At 47.5% G+C, this 22,228-nt stretch overlaps 1 protein-coding gene across 1 annotated transcript in view; it reads right to left on the bottom strand.

Moving 5' to 3' along the window:
- Positions 1-22,228, bottom strand: part of LOC139277603 (inositol monophosphatase 2-like) — a 45,556-nt gene that overhangs the window by 18,513 nt on the left and 4,815 nt on the right. The window contains exon 2 of the mRNA XM_070896293.1: positions 18,185-18,318. Coding sequence (XP_070752394.1) covers positions 18,185-18,318 — 134 coding nt within the window. The remainder of the gene's footprint in view (positions 1-18,184; positions 18,319-22,228) is intronic.

Raw genomic sequence — 22,228 nt, 5'->3', positions numbered from 1 at the left:
GTCTGAGACCGCTAGCTACAGAATCAATTAGCATCCAGCTACAGCCAATTTATACCGCTTGGCTGCAATTGCGTTTTCACCGACTTGCAGAGTTTAGCTCCCAGCTGGCAAACGTCGTAAGGCTTGAGAGCACCGTGTCAGCTGTGGCTCAGTGGGTAGCATACTTGTCTCTGAGTCATGAAGGTTGTGAGTTCAAAGTCCCACTCCAGGGACTTGAGCATATCATCATAGGTGGTTCCTTGAACGAGGATGACTTGTTTCCACAAGAGTTCACAGATCTTTCAATGAAGGATCTGATGTTCTAGTCCTGAACTCCAATTGAGGGGGTAGAAGATGCCTGTGCGTGGATTTTTTTAACGTGTGGTGGCCGTTGTGCACCAGCCACCACACGGGCTTGACAGAGCTAGGTCTTGGTCCAGTGGCAAGGGTTAACCAAGACAACTGGAGACCTACTCTGCTGCACGGACCTAGTGCACACACACATATCGCAGTGTGGGCTGGCCCGTGCTGCCCCTGGGCCCCATTCGCCGCACCTTCGCCACAATGTTCCAGGGTCTGGTGCTCCAGCTCTATTTATAGCCCCGACCCCGATTCCTTGCACGCTGGTCCTTCCTCAGCGGTTTGACTCCATGGCCCTGTGCTTGGCTGAAGCGAGATCCAAGTTGAAGTTGAAGTCCGCTTTATAGACAATCGATAAACAACAGCCAAGAATATCAAACTCTTGCTCTGGAATTCAGTTCCTCTACCATCTCTTCACCCATTAAACAGTAAGCACTGCTGATTAGGGTCAAAATTCGACAGGAAGAAAAGAGACCAAGAATGATGACAAGCTCAGTCAGCCAAAAGCAACTCGCCAAGGCTTGTTCGGCGGCAACTCCCAAACCCGCGACCTCTACCACCTAGAAGGACAAGGGCAGCAGGCGCGTGGGAACACCATCACCTCCAGGTTCCCCTCCGAGTCACACACCTTCCTGACTTGGAAATATATCGGTCGTTCCTTCATCGTCACTGGGTCACAATCCTGGAACTCCCTCCCTAACAGCGCTGTGGGAGCACCTTCACCACACGGACTGCAGCGGTTCAAGAAGGCGGCTCACCACCACCTTCTCGAGGGGCAATTAGGGATGGGAAATAAATGCCAGCCTTCCCAGCGATGCCCACATCACAGGAATGCATTTTTTTTTTTTAAACTCCAGTTGAGGCCGGAGTAGTGACAGAAAGAAGAAAGACTTGCATTTATATAGCACCTTTCACACCCACCGGACGTCTCAAAGCGCTTTACAGCCAATGAAGTATGTTTTGAGGTGTAGTCACTGTTGGAATATGGGAAACGCCAATTTGCGCACAGCAAGCTCCCACACACAGTAACGTGATAATGAGCGAATAATCGGTTTTAGTGGATGTTAGTTGAGGGATAAATATTGTCCCCAGGATACCAGTGATAACTCCCCCTGCTCTTCTATATGAATAATATGAAGAATATGAAGAATATGAATAGTGTTCTCCGTGAATAACTCTAGTGCAGTGCTGAGGGAGTGCTGCACTGTCGGAGGTGCCGTCTTTCGGATGAGACGTTAAACCCAGGCCCCTGTCTGCTTTCTCAGGTTGACGTAAAAGATCCCATGGCACTATTTTGAAGAAGAGCAGGGGAGTCATCCCCGGTGTCCTGGCCAATATTTATCCCTCAATCAACATAACAAAAAACAGATCATATGGTCTTTATCACATTGCTGTTTGTGGGAGCTTGCTGTGCGCAAATTGGCTGCCGCGTTTCCTACATTACAACAGTGACTACATTGCAAAAGTGCTTCATTGTCTGTAAAGCGCTTGAGACGTCCGGTGGTCGTGAAAGGCGCTATATAAATGCAAGTCTTTCTTTCGCAGGGACCAACATTCTTAAAAGATTAAATAAAGAAACTCTGCTCGAGTACTCAGGAAGTCCTACAGATCTTCCTAAACATTTCTTAAATTCTGCACTTCATCTATACTCCATTTTATTAACTACCAGCTGTATGTGGCATAGTTTCTCCGGAATCGAATGCCTCAAAATGGGCAGCACTTTGACTGAAAACGACTCCCCCCTTAGACTTTCCCTCCTCTGTAATGAATCACTAGATATGGGGCTCAAGTTTCGGCCCGAGTTACTCCTATTTTTTTGGAGTAACTAGTTTAGAATGGAGCACCTTAGAAATTACAATTCTCGGCATTTAGTTGGCTCCAGTTCCATTCAGTTAGAATAGTTCTATTTTAGAACAAGATTTTTTTTTCCAAAAGGGGGCGTGTCCAGCCACTTACGCCTGTTTTTCAAGTTTAGGCAGCGAAAACTTACTCCAAACTAACTTAGAATGGAGTAAGTGTAGATTTTTGTACGCTCAGGAAAACCTTGCCTACACTTAGAAATCAGGCGCAGGGAACGAGAGATTGTGGGGGGGGGGCGGGGAGGGAAGTTTACAAATATGAAACTCGTCACTTTTACAAATAAAGAGCCATCATTAATAATAAATGATAAATAAATCAATAAATTAACCAAAAAAAATTTAAAAATAAAAAATAAGAAATAAATAAATAAAAAATTACGTTTCTACTCACCGACTACAACACCGGGAGCCCTCCAACAGCGTGCTGGGACAGCCTCCCCCCCACCCACCCCCCACCCCAGTGTCTCTCTCTCTTTGTCTGTGTCAGTGTTTCTCTGTGTTTCTGACAGCGAGGGGGGGGGGGGGAGGAAGAGGGGGGGAAGGAAGAGGAGGGGGAGGAAGAGGAGGGATGGGAGAGGAGGGAGAGGAGAGAAGGGAGGGAAGGAGTGGAGGGGGGGAGAGGGAAGGAGTGGAGGGGGGGAGAGGGAAGGAGAGGAGGGGGAGGAGAGGAGGGAGGGGGAGGAGAGGAAGGAAGGAGAGGGGGAAGGAGGGAGGGGGAGAAGGAGGGAGGGGGGAGAGGAGAGGAGAGGAGGGATGAGAGGAGGGTGGGAGGAGAGGAGGGAGGGTGGGAGGAGAGGAGGGAGGGTGGGAGGAGAGGAGGGAGGGTGGGAGGAGAGGAGGGAGGGTGGGGGGAGAAGGAGGGAGGGGGAGAGGAGAGGAGGGAGGGAGGGAGGAGAGGAGGGAGGGAGGAGAGGAGGGAGGGAGGAGAGGAGGGAGGGAGGGGGGAGAAGGAGGGAGGGGAGGAGCGAGGAGAGGAGGGGGGAAGAGGAGAGGAGAGGAGGGAGAGAGGGAGGTGAGGAGGGGGAGGAGAGGAGGGGTGGGAGAGGAGAGGAGGGAGGGAGGGGAGAGAAGGAGGGAGGGGAGGAGAGGAGGGAGGGGAGGAGAAGAAGGTGGGGGGGAGGAGAGGAGGGGTGGGAGAGGAGAGGAGGGAGGGAGGGGAGAGAAGGAGGGAGGGGAGGAGAGGAGGGAGGGGAGGAGAAGAAGGTGGGGGGGGGGAGAGGAGGAGGGGGAAGGGGGGGGGGGGGGAGAGCTGGAGCAGGAGCAGGACCTAAGGATGAAGGGGAGGGAGGCCCGAGTCCGATCTTCGCTGCCCCAGTGAGCCCATTCGGCCAGGGCTAGGGTCGGGCCTCTTGCACGCAGCCTCGGCGGCCTGGAGCTACTGCACATGCGCGCACACTCTAGCGCACATGTGCAGAGGTCCCGGCACTGTTTTTCAGCAGCGGGACCTGGCTCCACCCCCCACAGCTTGTGCTGCCTGCAACGTTCCAACAGCGGGGAGAATACCGAGGTAAGTTTTAGGCGCGATTTTTGTTCTAAAAAGTCGGCGCAGCTCACGGAGTTGTGCCGTTCTAAGCGTGGGGGCAAACTTGGGCCCATAGAATTTTCTCTACAGGCCTAGCTAAAATATTAGATTTTTTTTAATACATAGTTATTACTTTCATTTACCAGTATATATTCTGATCTGGCACAGTTTAACATGAACTGTACTGTAGCAGGATGATACGATTATTCAATACAGCTCAAAACCCCACAGCGTTTCTTAAATGAGAACAGAAACAGAGCAATGTGCTATTTCACAAATTGTTTTACAAGGCGGTGGCTCCATAATTAAGCCAGAAATATTCATTTGAAACTCTGTGCTGCCTAGCAACCACTTAATGTAATTAATATAATCCGTTTGTAATGATTGCAAAATAACCACCTACAAGGACAAGGGCAGCAGGTGCACCACCACCTCCACATTCCCCTCCAAGCCACACACCACCCTGACTTGGAAATATATCGGCCGTTCCTTCATCATTGCTGGGTCAAAATCCTGGAACTCCCTCCCTAACAGCACTGTGGGAGCACCTTCACCACACGGACTGCAATAGTTCAAGAAGGCAGCTCACCACCACCTTCTCAGGGGAAATTAGGGATGGGCAATAAATGCCGGCCTTGCCAGCGATGCCCACATCCCATGAATGAATAAAGATCATCATTTGTCACCAAAAATGTGAGGGTATACACATCAGGAAAGGATGAACAGGCTGGGTCTCTATTCTCTTAAAAAAAGGCTGAGAGGTGACCTAATAGAGGTCTTTAAAATTTTGATAAGAGTGGATACAGAGAGAATGTTTCCACTTGTGGGGAAGAGCATAACTAGAGGCTATCAATACAAGATAACCACTAAGAAATCCAAAAGGGAATTCAGAAGAAACTTCTTTACCCAGAGAGTGGTGAGAATGTGGAACTCACTACCACAGGGAATGGTTGAAGCGAATAGTATCGATGCATTTAAGGGGAGGCTAGACAAGCGTATGAGGGAGAAGGGAATAGAGGGTTATGCTGATAGATTTAGATGAGGAAAGACAGGAGGAGGCTCGACTGGAGCATAAACGCCGGCATGGACTGGTTGGGCCGAATGGCCTGTTTCTGTGCCGTATATCCTATGTAATCCTATGTAATTCCAGGTATACATTGGAAAGCAAACACACTGGGACTGTGTTTATACAATAAACCCATGTCAAATAGATAGCTACAGTATTGATTTGCAGCCTTCTTTAGCTTGAGTTCCGCCCTCACTAAAGCTCCGGTCCCAGCGGGTAAGATTTAAATGTTTTCAAAGTCCAGGCAACAGTGTCCACACTTTGCAAATACAATGGGGTCGAGTTTCTGCTTGTTTCCGTTAGCAATATATCAGCGCAATGCGGGAATTGGCCGAACCAGCACAAAAGATTTGGAAACATTAAACGCGAGTGAGTTAGGCCCGAAACCACTTACCTTTGTGCTTTCCGCTGGTTTAAGATTTAATTTGGTAGATCAGGCCCCGCCCACAACACTGGCCTTGCCCCCAGGTGAAAATTGAGAGATTCCGATTGCACTGGTTCGAGAAGGCTCTTCAATGTGCCTGCATTTTCTGAGGCCCTAGTTGGCCCGGTTTTAAAAGTTTTTCATATCAAAAAATATTGAACTTACTAAGAACCTTACTAATGTCTGAAACTATTAAATGGTTCAGTATAGCTTTTCAGAGTCATTTTTGGTCATTTTAAACCTAGTTACTCACAGGTGGGCTCTTTTATTTAAAGTGCTTATTTTGGTGCCAAGCTGTATTAATAAAATTGCGCCTCAAAATTTCCCAGTTGCTCCTAAAAGCTGAAGCTCTACTTAACTAAGCCCTTCATCAACTTATAAAATGTCCAGGAGGTTCATTAGACTTTTTCAGTTAGGCTGGACGCCATAATGAAGCTTTACTCCATGGGGTACGAGGCCAAAGTGGTGCAAGAGAGTCTGCTCCAAGTGTCCCATGCTGCTCTCGTTCGATGTCAGCTCAGGAGTTATACTGTCACTTTGGAAACAATGCAAAGGTGGTAAGATAAGAACATAAGAAATTGGAGCAGGAGTAGGCCATATGGATCAATAGGATCATGGCTGATCTACAACCTCAACACTTTCCTGTGCAATCCCTATATCCCTTGATTCGTTTAGAATCCAGAAATCTAATTGATCCCAGTCTTGAATATACTCAACAATTGAGCATCCACATCCCTTTGGGGTAGAGAATTCCAAGATTCATAACTCTCTGAGTGAAAACATTTCTCCCCATCTCAGTCTTAAATGGCCGCCCCCTTATCCTGAGACTATGCCCCCTGATTCTAGACTCTCCAATCAGTCTCTCAGCATCTACCCTGTCAATCCCTCTCAGAATCTCTATGTTTCAATGAGATCACATCTCATTCTCTAAACTCCAGAGGGTGTAGGCCCATTCCACTCAATAACTTCATCAACAGTAAGATTTTCCACGTCATAGTTTGCTGGGCCACCTACTCTCCCTTCACACATTCACTATCTTGCTTAAATAATGAGGTCGGTTATACTGTTTGACTGTTCAGTGAGTATTTAACCCCAGAATTATGCAAGTATATTTTATGGTTGCAGATATATTGTGTACTAACCGTGTGACATGCAGGGATACAGATTTTGACTTCAGCACACAGGTCCCATGTGAAGATATAGAGCGGAGGCTGATTTGAGAAGAGGGAAAAAGTAATTTTTCTTCCGAATTAAGATTATCACAGTCACAGCAACGTTCAATTGTAGAATTCCACGATCAAAGGACTGTGAGGAGTCATGCATGGCGTGTTGGGGGGGGGGGGGGGGGGGGAGGGAGGGGGAAGAGTTAGGTAGAGGAAAAGAAGAATCTAAAAGCTGGCAGAAGAAAGAAAAAAATCTGGAATTGTTTTCAGAACTTGGGAGAAAAAAATGCTGCTAATGCCTATAGGAAATGTTATTATAAACACAACTTCTTAATTGTGTTTTTTTCATATTAGTGAATGTTCGATTTCAAAATTCTCATCCTTGTTTTCAAATTCCTCCATGGCCTCACCCTTCCCCATCTCTGTAATCTCCTCCAGCCCCACAAACCCCCCCCCCCCCCCAAGATGTCTGCGCTCTTCTAAATCTGCCCTCTTGAGGCTCCCTGATTATAATCGCTCAACCATTGGTGGCTGTGCCTTCTGTTGCCTGGGCCCCAAGCTCTGGAATTCCCTCCCTAAACCTCTCCGCCTCTCTACCTCTCGCTCCTCCTTTAAGATGCTCCTTAAAACATAAGAACATAAGAAATAGGAGCAGGAGTAGGCCATACAGCCCCTCAAGCTTGCTCCGCCATTCAATAAGATCATGGCTGATCAGATCATGGACTCAGCTCCACTTCCCCGCCCGCTCCCCATAACCCCTTATCCCCTAAACTGTCTATTTCAGTCTTAAATTTATTCAATGTCCCAGCTTCCACAGCTCTCTGAGGCAGCGAATTCCACAGATTTACAACCCTCCGAAAGAAGAAATTTCTCCTCATCTCAGTTTTAAATGAGCAGTCCCTTTTCTAAGATTGTGCCCTCTAGTTCTAGTCTCCCCCATCAGTGAAAACATCCTCTCTGCATCCACCTTGCCATGCCCCCTGATAATCTTTTATGTTTCGATAAGATCACCTCTCATTCTTCCGAATTCCAATGAGTAGAGGCCCAACCTACTCAACCTTTCCTCATGTCAACCCCCTCATCCCCGGAATCAACCTAGTGAAATTTCTCTGAACTGCTTCCAAAGCAAGTAAATATGGAAACCAAAACTGCACACAGTATTCCAGGTGTGGCCTCACCAATACCTTATATAGCTGTAGTAAGACTTCCCTGCTTTTATACTCCATCCCCTTTGCAATAAAGGCCAAGATACCATTGGCCTTCCTGATCATTTGCTGTACCTGCATACTATCCTTTTGTGTTTCATGCACAAGTACCCCCAGGTCCCGCTGTACTGCGGCACTTTGCAATCTTTCTCCATTTAAATAATAACTTGCTCTTTGATTTTTTTCTGCCAAAGTGCATGACCTCACACTTTCCAACATTATACTCCATCTGCTAAATTTTGTCTATATGTCCTATTGCAGATTTTTTGTGTCCTCCTCTCACATTGCTTTTCCTCCCATCTTTGTATCGTCAGCAAACTTGGCTACATTACACTCAATCCCTTCGTCCAAAACATATACCTCTTTGACCAAGCTATTGGTCACCTGCCCTAATTTCTCCTTATGTGACTCAGTGTTGAATTATTTTGTCTTTGAACACTCTTATAAAGCGCCTTGGGATGTTTTACTGCGTTAAAGGTGCTATATAAAACACCACCACCACCTTCAAGTCACACACCATCCTGACTTGGAAATATATCGTTGTTCCTTCATCGTTGCTGGGTCAAAATCCTGGAAATTCCAACAGCACTGTGGGAGAACCTTCACCACACGGACTGCAGAGGTTCAAGAAGGAGGCTCACCACCCCCTTCTCAAGGGCAATTAGGGATGGGCAATAAATGCTGGCCTTGCCCACATCCCAGGAACTAGTAAAAGAAAGAAATAAAATCAAGCTGGCTTTCAGTAATGAGACTCCCCATTGCACTGGACAGATACTTAAAACATTCAGAATAAAGGTCCTGGGGCAGAGAGGAAATTGATTGTTCAATGTGACCTCTTTAATCAGCAGTTGAAAGATGTTGAGTCACGATGACACATCTGGCATCTGGCACACCACACCGAAGGCTCCGTTCCCCTGACAGAAGTGCTTCACTTTTGGAAATACAAACGTACAGAAACACACTATTCCATTCATCATATCTGTCCAATGTCATTTGCATCAACACTCTCTTTTGGTCTCAAAAGCCAGGTCAGCTCTGGGTCAACCGCGGATCAACATGCACAGCTTCCAGTAAATGTACTGAAAACCGCAACAGAATTCCTTCATTTTTACACCGAACAAATGTAAACAATTTTTTTTCCACGTACCGATGGGACACGTGTAGTGGTTATAGAAACATGAACAGCCGATTCAGCCAATTGGACATGTTCACACCATTCAGTTAGATCATGGCTGATCTGCGCCTCCACTTCATTCACCTCCCGTTGATCCATATTATACTAGACAAACAACCCAGAGGTCGGGAGTTCAAATCCCACCGATGCTAAGTTGTGAAAATGAATTCAATAAATCGGGTCATTTGTCGGCCAAGAGCAGATTAATTCACAAGTAAGGTCCCACGTTAATCAGGGAAAACAAACTGGTTCATAACGCCCTTTAAGGAATTCAATCTTAATGCCCCTGGCATGACCTAGCAAGCCATTCAGTTGTGATAACTATAACCTTGCTAGTGTCACCCACAAGTATAAAATACATAGCATTGAGCAGTCCCAGAATAAGATCTTGGTAGTTGACAATTGCAGTGTTAAACCAGTTTTTTAAAAATCCATTCACAGAATGTGGGCATTGCTGGCAAGGCCGGTATTTATTGCCCATCCCTAATTTCCCTTGAGAAGATGGTGGTGAACTGCCTTCTTGAACTGCTGCAGTCCGTGTGATAAAAAGAATTGCATTTATATGGCACCTTTTATGACCACCGGACATTTCAAAGCGCTTTGCAGCCAATGAAGTACTTTTGGGGTGTAGTCACGGTCGGTAATGTGGGAAACGTGGCAGCCAACTTACACACAGCAAGCTCCCAAAAACAGCAATGTGATAATGACCAGATAACCTGTTTTTGTTAATGTTAATTGAGGGATATATTGTCCAGGACATCGGGGATAACTCCCTTGCTTTTCTTCAAAATAGGGAGAGTAGACGGGGCCTCAGTTTAACATCTCATCCAAAAGACAGACAGCACCTCTGACAGTGAAGTGCTCCCTCAGCACTGCACTGGAGTGTTAGGCGAGCTTTATGTGCTGCAGTGGGACTTGAACCCACAACCTTCTGACTCAGAGGCAAGTGTGCTACCCACTGAGCCACAGCTGACGCTAATGATGATGATGAAGGTACTCCCACAGTGCTGTTAGGGAGGGAGTTCCAGGATTTTGACCCAGCAATGATGAAGAAACAGCGATATATTTCCAAGTCAGGACGATGTGTGACTTGGAGGGGAACTTGGAGGTGATGGTGTTCCCATGTGCCTGCTGCCCTTGTCCTTCTAGGTGGTAGAGGTCGCACATTTTCTGTTTGTAATAATCATGAACAGATCCAGAAAAACTTGGGAATTTAGTGATATATTGGAGCTGAAGATACTATGAAACGAGGTCTATCATGCCTATCAGTAATGTATTTACCCACTAATGCATTGTTTTTTTTTTAGAAAGCAATCATTTAGATTTAAGCCCAATCAAACGCAAATCTAAATATAGTACCACTATTCAAAGAGAAGAGTTTTGGCTGAATCCCAAAACCGAAACTCCTGGATTGAAGTAAGCACTTACCTATAGATTCATAGCATGGTCACAGCACAGAAAGAGGCCATTCAGCCTCTCGAGCCCGTGCCAGCTCTCTGCAAGAGCACCTCAGTCCCACTCCCCCGCCCTTTCCACGTAGCCCTGCAATTTTCTTTCCTTCAGGTACTTATCCAATTCTCTTTTGAAAGCCGTGATTAAGTCTGCCCCCACCACCCTTTCAGGTAGTGCATTCCACTCACTGCTTAAACCCAAAGTAAGCGCTGTACTCAGAACTCCTACAGGGCAGGTGAGCCCCAGGTGGGCAGAGGAAACGTTTCAAGGACACGCTCAAAGCCTCCTTGATAAAGTGCAACATCCCCATAGTCACCTGGGAGTCCCTGGCCAAAGACCGTCCTAAGTGGAGGAAGAGCATCCGGGAGGGCGCTGAGCACCTCGAGTCTTGTCGCCGAGAGCATGCAGAAAACAAGCGCAGGCAGCGGAAGGAGCGTGCGGCAAACCAGACTCCCCACCCACCCTTTCCTTCAACCACTGTCTGTCCCACCTGTGACAGAGACTGTAATTCCCGTATTGGACTGTTCCGTCACCTGAGAACTCACTTTTGGAGTGGAAGCAAGTCTTCCTCAATTTCGAGGAACTGCCTATGATGATGACTCGCTGCGTAAAAATGTTTTTCCTTATGTCGCCATTGGATCTTCTGCCAATCACATTATTTGGTCTCCTCTGGTGCTCGACCTTTCCACCAATCATAGAATCATAGAAGTTTAAGCACGGAAGGAGGCCATTTCGGCCCATCGTGTCCGTGCCGGCCAACAATAAACTATCCAGCCTAATCTCACTTTCTGGCTCTTGGTCCGTAGCCCTGCAGGTTACGGCACTTCAAGTGTACATCCAAGTACTTTTTAAATGTGGTGAGGGTTTCTGCCTTTACCACCCTTTCAGGCAGTGAGTTCCAGACCCCCGCTACCCTCTGGGTGAAAACAGTTTCCCTCAAATCCCCTTTAAACCCGCCACCAACTACTTTAAGTCTATGCCCCCTTGTTGTTGACCTCTCTGCTACGGGAAATAGGTCCTTCCGATCCACTCTATTCCCAATGGGAACAGTTTCTCTCAGTCTACTCTGTCAAAACTTTCATTCTGCATTCTGCACAGTGCAATTGTCTGAGATTGACTAACTTTAGCTTTTATTCCCGCACATTGTCTTTGGTCCTTTCCTGAAGATGCAGAGTGCCGCTGGGATAGGGCAGCCATCTGACACCTTAACCAGGTGGCCAAGCTTCAAGTGTGGGCCTATACAGGCTGTAAAATATGAGGGGGATCGCCCGACATGCCCAACCCTGCTCTAACACACATGCACTTTTCAGCAGGGACCACTGATTGCAGGCATCAACTGAAACCTCTGCTGACTTTCTCCATGTGGCCTAAGGAACTAAGGCCAAATGAAGTACTCTGTTTACTGCGCTGGCAGAGATCTGCTAACTAGGTACAGTCTACAACTTAAAGCTGGGATTTTCTGTGACTGGCTCAGCAACATGCCTACCAGAAGTGTATTTACCCACTAAGAAATTGTTCTGTTTTCCTCTTTGTATCCCACCCAGGTGCTGCATTATTCAATGGAAATAAAGAAAGACTTGCATTTATATAGCGCCTCTCACGACCACCGGATGTCTCAAAGTGCTTTACAGCCAAAGAAGTACTTTTGGAGTGTAGTCACGGTTGTAATGTAGGAAACGTGGCAGCTCCCACAAACAGCAATGTGATAATGACCAGATAACCTGTTTTGTGATATAGATTGAGGGATAAATATTGGCCAGGGCACCGGGGATAACTCCCCTGCTCTTCTTCAAAAGTGCCGTGGGATCTTTTACGTCCCTCTGAGGGAGCAGACGGGGCCTCGATTTAACGTCTCATCCGAAAGACAGCACCTCCAACAGTGCAGCGCTCCCTCAGCACTGCACTGGAGTGTCAGCCTAGATTTATGTGCTCCAGTCCCTGGAGTGGGACTTGAACCCACAACCGTCTGACTCAGAAGAGAGAGTGCTACGCCCTGAGCCACGGCTGACAATAAAAATGGGGAAGAGATGTAAAATAGGCTGCTGATGTGCTATCACCCATTTTACACGATCGCACGTTGTCAAAATCTACCCCAATGTGACTAACAGCACTGTGGGAGTACCTTCACCACACGGACTGCAGCGGTTCAAGAAGGTGGCTCACCACCACCTTCTGAGGAACAACTAGGGATGGGCAATAAGTGCTGGCCTTGGCAGCGACGCCCACATCCCGAGAATGAATATTGTTTTAAAGACAACATGCTGAGGAATGAAAAGACGTAAAGGAAGGACATAGTACAACACAGCTTGACAATCAATAACAGGCAATTCAACATCTGACAAGCTGCTTCAAGTATGATTTTCTTCTTTATAGGACACTTAGACACGAATGCAAGCTTAAAATAACATGATTGAATGAATGCATCTGGCTCACTTAAATAAAAATTTGTTCACAAGATGTGGGCGTCGCTGGCAATGCCAGCATTTATTGCCCATCCTTACTTGCCCTCAAGAAGGTGGTGGTGAACTGCCCTCTTCTGCTGCAGTCTATAAAAGTTCTCCCACAGTGCTGTTTGGGAGGGAGTTCCAGGACCCAGCGACGATGAAGAAACGCCGATGTATTTCCAAGTCAAGATGGCATGTGACTTGGAGGGGAACTTGGAGGTGGTGGTGTTCCCATGCGCCTGCTGCCCTTGACCTTCTAGGCGGTAGAGGTCGCGGGTTTGGGGTGCTCTACCATTAACTCTCGGCACATTTGTGAGCAGAACTGCTTCCAGTGGAAGATGTCCCACAGTACGGCGAGGCTGTGGGGGCTCAAGAATTTGTTTACTTTGTGGGCCTGATCCAAAACACCAGGAGTAACAATGAAACAAGAAATAACTGCATGGCGCCTTGCTCAAGGAACATAAGAATTAGGAGCAGGAGTAGGCCATTCGGCCCCTCGAGCCTGCTCCGCCATTTAATAAGCTCATGGCTAAACTTCTATCTCAACTCCACTTTCCTGCACTATCCCCAGATCCCTTGATTCCCTTAATATTCAAAAATCTATCAATCTCGGTCTTGATTATGCTCAACCACTGAGCCTCCACAACCCTCTGGGGTAGAGAATTCCAAAGATTCACACCCTCTGAGTGAAGAAATTTCTCCTCATCTCAGTCCTAAATGTCCGACCCCTCATTCTGAGACTGTGACCCCTGGTTCTTGACTCCCCAGCCCGGGGAAACATCCTCCCTGCATCTACCCTGTCAAGCCCCTGTAAGAATTTTGTATGTTTCAATGTGATCACCTCTCATTCTTCTAAACTCTAGAGAATATAGGCCTAGTCTGCTCATTTACATGTTTCTGTATCTGGGTGTGAGCCCAATCTCCATGTTGTGGGAAGCTCCATACAGATGAGCACTCGGCCTTGTACACATGGGATTGATAGCTCAGGACTGCAGTAGCCAGATTACTGTTGGCTCGCAGCGATGTCTGCCACCAGATGCTTATATTTAAGTTTGCTGTCAGTAGCCCCTTGGAGGCCCAGCTTGTGAGGTGGGTCTTAGTGCCCCCAGAAACAGTAGCACCGTCTCATCTATATATTAGAGGGTTTCATAGTCGTTGGAGAAATACCACCAACGATGTCTCCGCAAGATCCTACAAATCCTTTGGGAGGACATGCGCACCAACATTAGTGTCCTCAACCAGGCCAACATCCCCAGCATTGAAGTACTGACCACACTTGATCAGCTTCGCTGGGCAGGCCACATCGTTCGCATGCCAGACACGAGACTCCCAAAGTAAGCGCTCAAGTCGAAACTCCTTCATGGCAAACAAGCCAAAGGTGGGCAGACGAAACGTTACAGGGACACCCTCAAAGCCTCCCTGAAAAAGTGCAACATCCCCACTGACACCTGGGAGTCCCTGGCCAAAGACCGGCCTAAATGGAGGAAGTGCATCTGGGAGGGCGCTGAGCACCTCGAGTCTCATCGCCGAGAGCATGCAGAAATCAAGCGCAGGCAGCGGAAAGAGCGTGCGGCAAACCAGTCTCACCCACCCCTTCCCTCAACAACTACCTGTGACAGGGACTCATATTGGACTGTTCAACCACCTAAGGACTTATGTTAAGAGTGGAAGCAAGTCTTCCTCGATTCCGAAGGACTGCCTATGATGATGAGGTTTCATAGACAGCACTGCAGTACATAAACGCAACATTTATCTCCCTTCCCAGTCCTACAGTGTCATGATAGCACAATGCCATGAATTGAACCACTCTCCACTGACATGGGATTGATCACTTCAATGTCGATTTGTTGTACCGAGCAGCCAAAAGGCATGTTTATTTTGCTCCACTGGCTTTGGCGATGTTGTGCAATAAAGTAGTAGTCTCCCATCGCCACTCCTCCCCCTACCCCCTGCCATTTAGATTTATTCCTAGGATGAGAGGGTGGCCTGTGAGGAGAGATTGAGTAGAATGGGCCTATATTCGCTGGAGTTTCAAAGAATGAGAGGTGATCTCATTGAAAGGTATGAAATTCTTAGAGGACTCGACTGAGTAGATGCTGAGAGGCTGTTTCCCCTGCCTCAAATAAAGAGTCAGCCATTTTGGACTGAGATGAGGAGAAATCTCTTCACCCAAAGGGTGGTGAATCTTTGGCATTCTCTACCCCTGAGGGCTCTGGATACTCAGTCGTTGAGCATATTCAAGACTGGGATTGATTTTTTTTGGACACTAAGGGAATCAAGGGATATGGGGACAGTGTAGGAAAGTGGAGTTGAGGTCGAAGGTCAGCCATGGTCTTATTGAATAGCAGAGCAGGCTCGAGAGGCCCTGTGGCCTACTCCTGCTCCCAATTCTTACGTTCTTATTTTACTCTTCCATCTGGCACTAATCATTGCCATCAAGCATTGGGGCGATGCAGAGCTGTCAAATCTGGGGACAATTTAAAAAAGTGATTCTCCCCGTTGCCTGGACAAAGCGAGTCGGCCCGCTGAACATCCCTAATCCCACCCGACAGAGAATGAGTGTCGCATTTACAACAAGGCTTTGGGAGCGGATGGAATCCCTGCTGAGGCACTGAAGTATGGCGGAGAGGCACTGTTGGCGTGAATACATGACCTCAGCTCTCTCATCTGGAGGGAGGAGAGCATGCCGGCAGATCTTAGAGATGCAGTGATCGTGACCATCTTTAAAAAAGGGGACAAGTCGGACTGCAGCAACTACAGAGGAATCTCTCTCCTATCAGCCACTGGGAAAGTCGTAGCTAGAGTCCTCCTCAGCCGTCTTCTCCCTGTGGCCGAGGAGATCCTCCCAGAGTCGCAGTGCGGATTTTGTCCCCTACGGGGCACAACGGACATGATTTTTGCAGTACGAGAGCTGCAGGAAAAATGCAGGGAACAGCGCCAGCCCTTATACATGGCTTTCTTCGACCGAACAAAGGCCTTTGACACTGTCAACCGCGAGGGTCTATGGAGCGTCCTCCTCCGTTTCGGATGCCCCCATAAGTGCATCACCATCCTCTGCCTGCTCCACGACGACATGCAGGCCGTGATCCTTACCAACAGATCCATCACTGACCCAATCCACGTCCGGACTGGGGTCAAGCAGGGCTGCGTCGTCGCCCCAACCCTCTTCTCAATCTTCCTCGCTGCCATGCTCCACCTCACAGTCACCTCCACCTCCAACAAGCTCCCCGCTGGAGTGGAACTAAACTACAGACCAGCGAGAACCTGTTCAACCTTCCAGGGCAGGTCCAAGACCACCTCAACCTCTGTCGGCGAGCTACAGTACGTGGATGACGCCTGCGTCTGCCCACATACAGAGGCTGAACTCCAGGATATAGTCGACGTATTTACTGAAACGTACGAAAGCATGGGTCTTACGCTAAACATCAGTAAGGCAAAGGTCCTCCACCAGCCTGTCCTCGCCGCATAGCACTGCCCCCCAGTCATCAAGATCCACGACGTGGCCCTGGACAAACGTTACAAGGACACCCTCAAAGCCGCCATGATAAAGTGCAACATCCCCACTGACACCTGGGAGTCCCTGGCCAAAGACCACCCTAAGTAGAGGAAGTGAATCCGGGAGGGCGCTGAGCACCCTGAGTCTCGTCGCCGAGAGCGTATAGAAATCAAGCGCAGGCTGCGGAAAGAGCGTGCGGCAAACCAGTCCCACCCACCCCCTTTTCCCCAACGACTATCTGTCCCACCTGTGACAGAGACTGTGGTTCTCGTATTGGACTGTACAGCCACCTGAGAACTCGTATTAAGAGTGGAAGCAAGTCTTCCTCGATTCCGAGGGACTGCCTATGATGATGATGATGATACCTCCCAAACCCGTGACCTCTACCACCGAGAAGGACAAGAGCAGCAGGCGCATGGGAACATCATCACCTGCAAGTTCCCCTCCAAGTCACACACCATCCTGACTTGGAAATATATCGGTGTCCCTTCATCATCGCTGGGTCAAAATCCTGGAACTCCCTCCCTAACAGCACTGTGGGAGCACCTTCACCACATGGACTGCAGCAGTTCAAGAAGGCCGCTCACCACCACCTTCTCAAGGGCAATTAGGGACGGGCAATAAATGCTAGCCTTGCCAGCAATGCCCACATCCCGTGAATGAATTTCTACAAAGCTGTCCTTTACAACGCAAAATATACCTTAAATTGCAATCCCCTCAGAAAACCTGTTTCCACCACTCAGTTTATTTAATCGGAGTTAACGTCTATTAAATATGGGACAGAGGAAAAGAAATGTGGCGAGGCATTTAGATGTTAGGAAACTACCTCAGCTATTTTAAAATTTACTAACCACTTATTTGCATTGGTAAAGGTGTGTTGCTGGTCAGTGCCTGCTCATTAGGATCATGGGATCAGGAGGATGCCATTCAGCCCCTGGAGCCTGTTCTGCCATTCAATGAGATCGTGGCTGATCTGTGACCTAACTACATATACCCGTCTTCGCCCCATATCCTTTAATACATCTGATTGGCATAAAACCTATCAATCTCAGATTTAAAATTAACAATTGATCTGGCATCAACTACCGTTTGTGGAAGAGAGAGTTCCAAACTACCCTCTGTGTGTGGAAGTGTTTCCTAATTTCACTCCTGATAGGTTTGGCTCTCATTTTTAGACTGCGCCCCCTAGTCCTAGAATCCCCAACCAGCAGGAATAGTTTCTCTCTACTCTATCTGTTCCCCTTAATATCCTGAAAACTTCAATCAGATCACCCCTTAACCTTCTAAAGTCTAGGGAATACAACCCTAATTTGTGTAATCCCTCCTCGTAACTTAACTCTTGGAGTCCGGGTATCATTCTGGTAAACCATCGCTGCACTCCCTCCAAGGCCAATATATCCTTCCTAAGGTGTGATGCCCAGAACTGCTCACAGTATCCCAGGTGTGGTCTAACCAGGGTTTTGTACAGCTGCAGTATAACTTATGCACCCTTGATTCTAGTCCTCTAGATATAAAGGCCAGCATCCCATTTGCCTTTTTGATTATTTTCTGTCTGTCCATGACATTTTAATGATCTATGTACCTGGACCCCCCCCCCCCCCCAAGTCTCTTTGAACCTCTACTGTTTTTAAGCCTTTGACCATTTTGAAAGTACCCTGTTCTATCCTTTTTAGGTCCAAAGTGGATAAGGGGTGAGATGAGGAGAAACTTCTTCACTCTGAGAATTGTGAACCTGTGGAATTCTCTACCACAGAAAGTTGTTGAGGCCAGTTCGTTAGATATATTCAAAAGGGAGTTAGATGTGGCCCTTATGGCTAAAGGGGTATGGAGAGAAAGGAGGAAAGGGGTATTGAGGGAATGACCAGCCATGATCTTATTGAATGGCGGTGCAGGCTCGAACGGCCGAATGGCCTACTCCTGCACTTACTTTCTATGTTTCATCAGTAAGACTAATGATCTGCATGTAAGGTGGGGAAGGGTGTAAAAGAGATTAAGTTGTAACATTTGTTGAGTGCAGAGCTGCCAATCAAAACCACCCACCTGTGTGAAGGAAACTTTTTGGTGAGAGTAGAGATGATTAGATTTTCAACGAGTTCATCTGTTTCAGTTACAAGGTCTGCTGCTGAGGACTTTGTTTGCACTCGTTTTTCAATCGTTAAGGCATCCCTGATTATCTTAGAACAAAGATAAAGTGTTCATGAACATTGTTGTTGGCACTTTCCTTATGTTACATTTACTTGCTTCCTCCTGTTCCATCCCCGCGCCCCCCACCTCTGAAGATTCTCACAGCGAGTATGTTTTCATGGGCATCAGACACCATCCACTAGGTGTCAGCCACGGTGAGCTTTTTCTTGGGGTAAGGCAGTCTGCAAAGCCACGCCTTTCAAATGAACGGACTCACATCGGACAGCATGGAGATCCCTCCATATCGAAAGCCCATGGAACAACCAAATAGGGAAAGGCAGAGATACTAGTCGCAGATCGTCAGGAAGAAGCTGCAAAGATAATGGGCCATAATTTGTTGTCAAAATAACAGCGAGAGTAATGGCGGAGGGGGGGGGGGGGTGGTCAGAGGGAGGTCGGTGGGAACGAGAGTGGGGTGTCGGAGGGAGGAGGTGTCAGAGGGAGGGAGGGAGAGGGGGATCACAGGGAGTGGAGGGTCACAGGGAGTGGAGGGTCACAGGGAGTGGAGGGTCACAGGGAGTGGAGGGGAGGGGAGACAGGGAGTGGAGGGGAGACAGGGAGGGGTCACAGGGAGGGGAGCATCACAGGGAAGGGAGGGGAGGGTCACAGGAAGGGGAGGGGAGGGGAGGGGAGGGGTCACGGAGAGGGGAGGGGAGGGTGGGTCACGGGGAGGGGAGGGGAGAGGGGTCACGGGGAGGGGAGGGGGGGTCACGGGGAGGGGAGGGGGTTCAAAGGGAGGAGTTGATGAAAATTGGTGGAAAAAAACACATTCCGTATTTTTGCGATCAATTCTGTGGTTTCAAGCAGGCCTTCAATTGCAGAAATATGAATACTAATAGTGCAATTACTTTATAAATCGCATTGGTGGGTACTTCCTCAGTATAACAACAACTTGCATTTATATACTGCCTTTAACATAGTAAAACGTCCCAAGGTGCTTCATAGGGACATTATCAAACAAAATTTGACACTGAGCCACACAAGAGATAGCAGGGCAAATGCCCAAAGGTTTGGTCAAAAAGGTAGAGTTCAAAGAGTGTCTTAAAGGAGGAAAGAGAGGTAGAGAGGTGGAGTCCAAAACTAGTGCTCAGAAATATAAGAACATAAGAACATAAGAATTAGGAACAGGAGTAGGCCATCTAGCCCCTCGAGCCTGCTCCGCCATTCAACAAGATCATGGCTGATCTGGCCGTGGACTCAGCTCCACTTACCCGCCCACAACCCGTAACCCTTAATTCCCTTATTGGTTAAAAATCTATCTATCTGTGATTTGAATACATTCAATGAGCTAGCCTCAACTGCTTCCTTGGGCAGAGAATTCCACAGATTCACAACCCTCTGGGAGAAGAAATTCCTTCTCAACTCGGTTTTAAATTGGCTCCCCCTAGTTCTAGTCTCCCCGACCAGAGGAAACAACCTTTCTGCCTCTATCTTGTCTATCCCTTTCATTATTTTAAATGTTTCTATAAGATCACCCCTCATCCTTCTGAACTCCAGTGAGTAAAGACCCAGTCTACTCAATCTATCATCATAAGGTAACCCCCTCATCTCCGGAATCAGCTTAGTGAATCGTCTCTGTACCCGCTCCAAAGCTAGTATATCCTTCCTTAAGTAAGGTGACCAAAACTGCATGCAGTACTCCAGGTGCGGCCTCACCAATACCCTGTACAGTTGCAGCAGGACCTCCCTGCTTTTGTACTCCATCCCTCTCGCAATGAAGGCCAACATTCCATTCGCCTTCCTGATTACCTGCTGCACCTGCAAACTAACTTTCTTTTTGGGATTCATGCACAAGAAGGAGTCCGTGTTCCATGTTTTTATTGAGTGCACAAGGTTGCAGCCCCTGTTCCATTATTTGAAGGGGCTGCTCCTGAAATTCTGGCTGCACTTCAGTCCCACTCTCCTGATCTTTGGGCACCCTGTGCGGAGGGGAGCGGGTAGGTCCGAAGGCCTCCTCGTAGGACTGCTCCTGGGCACGGCCAAGGGTGCCATCAGCCGGTCCAGGCAGCGGGCGGTCGAGGGGGTCGTTCAACCTGACTGCCTGCCTCTCTTCCGCTCTTACATCCGGTCCAGGGTGTCCTTGGAGATGGAGCACGCGGTGTCCACCGGTACGCTCGCGGCCTTCCGCGAGAGGTGGGCACCGGAGGGACTGGAGTGCATCATCACGCCCGGCAACCAAATTTTAATTTGATTTTACGTTTTAAAGTTTAATTTGTTTTCATTGCCGGTGCTTTTAGTGTCCCCCTCCCCTTTTATAGGGGGCACTGGAAAAAATTTGATTTTAGCGCCCCAAAAAAAAACCAAAAAAAAGAAAAGAAAAAAAAAGGGGCCTTGTAAATGTCTGCTGTGTCATCCAGGGCGGGTGGCACAGTTTAATGTCTTTTTATGTTCACAGATAAACTCAAAAAGAGTTTCATGCACAAGGACCCCCAGGTCCCTCTGCACCTCAGCATGTTGTAATTTCTCCCCATTGAAATAATATTCCCTTTTACTGTTTTTTTTCCAAGGTGGGTGACCTCACATTTTCCGACATTGTATTCCATCTGCCAAACCTTAGCCCATTCGCTTAACGTATCTAAATCTCCTTGCAGCGTCTCTGTGTGCTCTAGACAACCCGCTTTCCCACTAATCTTTGTGTCATCTGCAAATTTTGTTACACTACACTCTGTCCCCTCTTCCAGGTCATCTATGTATATTGTAAACAGTTGTGGTCCCAGCACCGATCCCTGTGGCACACCACTAACCACCGATTTCCAACCCGAAAAGGACCCATTTATCCCGACTCTCTGCTTTCTGTTAGCCAGCCAATTCTCGATCCATGCTAATACATTTCCTCTGACTCTGCATACCTTTATCTTCTGCAGTAACCTTTTGTGTGGCACCTTATCGAATGCCTTTTGGAAATCTAAATACACCACATCCATCAGTACACCTCTATCCACCATGCTCGTTATATCCTCAAAGAATTCCAGTAAATTAGTTAAACATGATTTCCCCTTCATGAATCCATGTTGCGTCTGCTTGATTGCACTATTCCTATCTAGATGTCCTGCTATTTCTTCCTTAATGATAGCTTCAAGCATTTTCCCCACTACAGATGTTAAACTAACCGGCCTATAGTTACCTGTCTTTTGTCTGCCCCCTTTTTTAAACAGAGGCGTTACATTAGCTGCTTTCCAATCCGCTGGTACCTCCCCAGAGTCCAGAGAATTTTGGTAGATTATAACGAATGCATCTGCTATAACTTCCGCCATCTCTTTTAATACCCTGGGATGCATTTCATCAGGACCAGGAGACTTGTCTACCTTGAGTCCCATTAGCCTGTCCAGCACTACCCCCTAGTGATAGTGATTATCTCAAGGTCCTCCCTTCCCACATTCCCGTGACCAGCAATTTTTGGCATGGTTTTTGTGTCTTCACTGTGAAGACCGAAGCAAAATAATTGTTTAAGGTCTCAGCCATTTCCACATTTCCCATTATTAAATCCCCCTTCTCATCTTCTAAGGGACCAACATTTACTTTAGTCACTCTTTTCCGTTTTATATATCGGTAAAAGCTTTTACTATCTGTTTTTATATTTTGCACAAGTTTACTTTCGTAATCTATCTTTCCTTTCTTTATTGCTTTCTTAGTCATTCTTTGCTGTCGTTTTAAAATTTTCCCAATCTTCTAGTTTCCCACTAACCTTGGCCACCTTATACGCATTGGTTTTTAATTTGATACTCTCCTTTATTTCCTTGGTTATTCACGGCTGGTTATCCCTTCTCTTACCGCCCTTCTTTTTCATTGGAATATATTTTTGTTGTGCACTATGAAAGAGCTCCTTAAAAGTCCTCCACTGTTCCTCAATTGTGCCACCATTTGTGTTTCCAGTCTACTTTAGTCAACTCTGCCCTCATC

This window comes from Pristiophorus japonicus, chromosome 1 (assembly GCF_044704955.1).
Source record: "Pristiophorus japonicus isolate sPriJap1 chromosome 1, sPriJap1.hap1, whole genome shotgun sequence".
In the NCBI taxonomy this organism is placed as follows: domain Eukaryota; kingdom Metazoa; phylum Chordata; class Chondrichthyes; family Pristiophoridae; genus Pristiophorus; species Pristiophorus japonicus.
The sequence above is the reverse complement of the archived record's forward strand: the minus strand, read 5'-3'. Positions and strand labels throughout refer to the sequence as shown.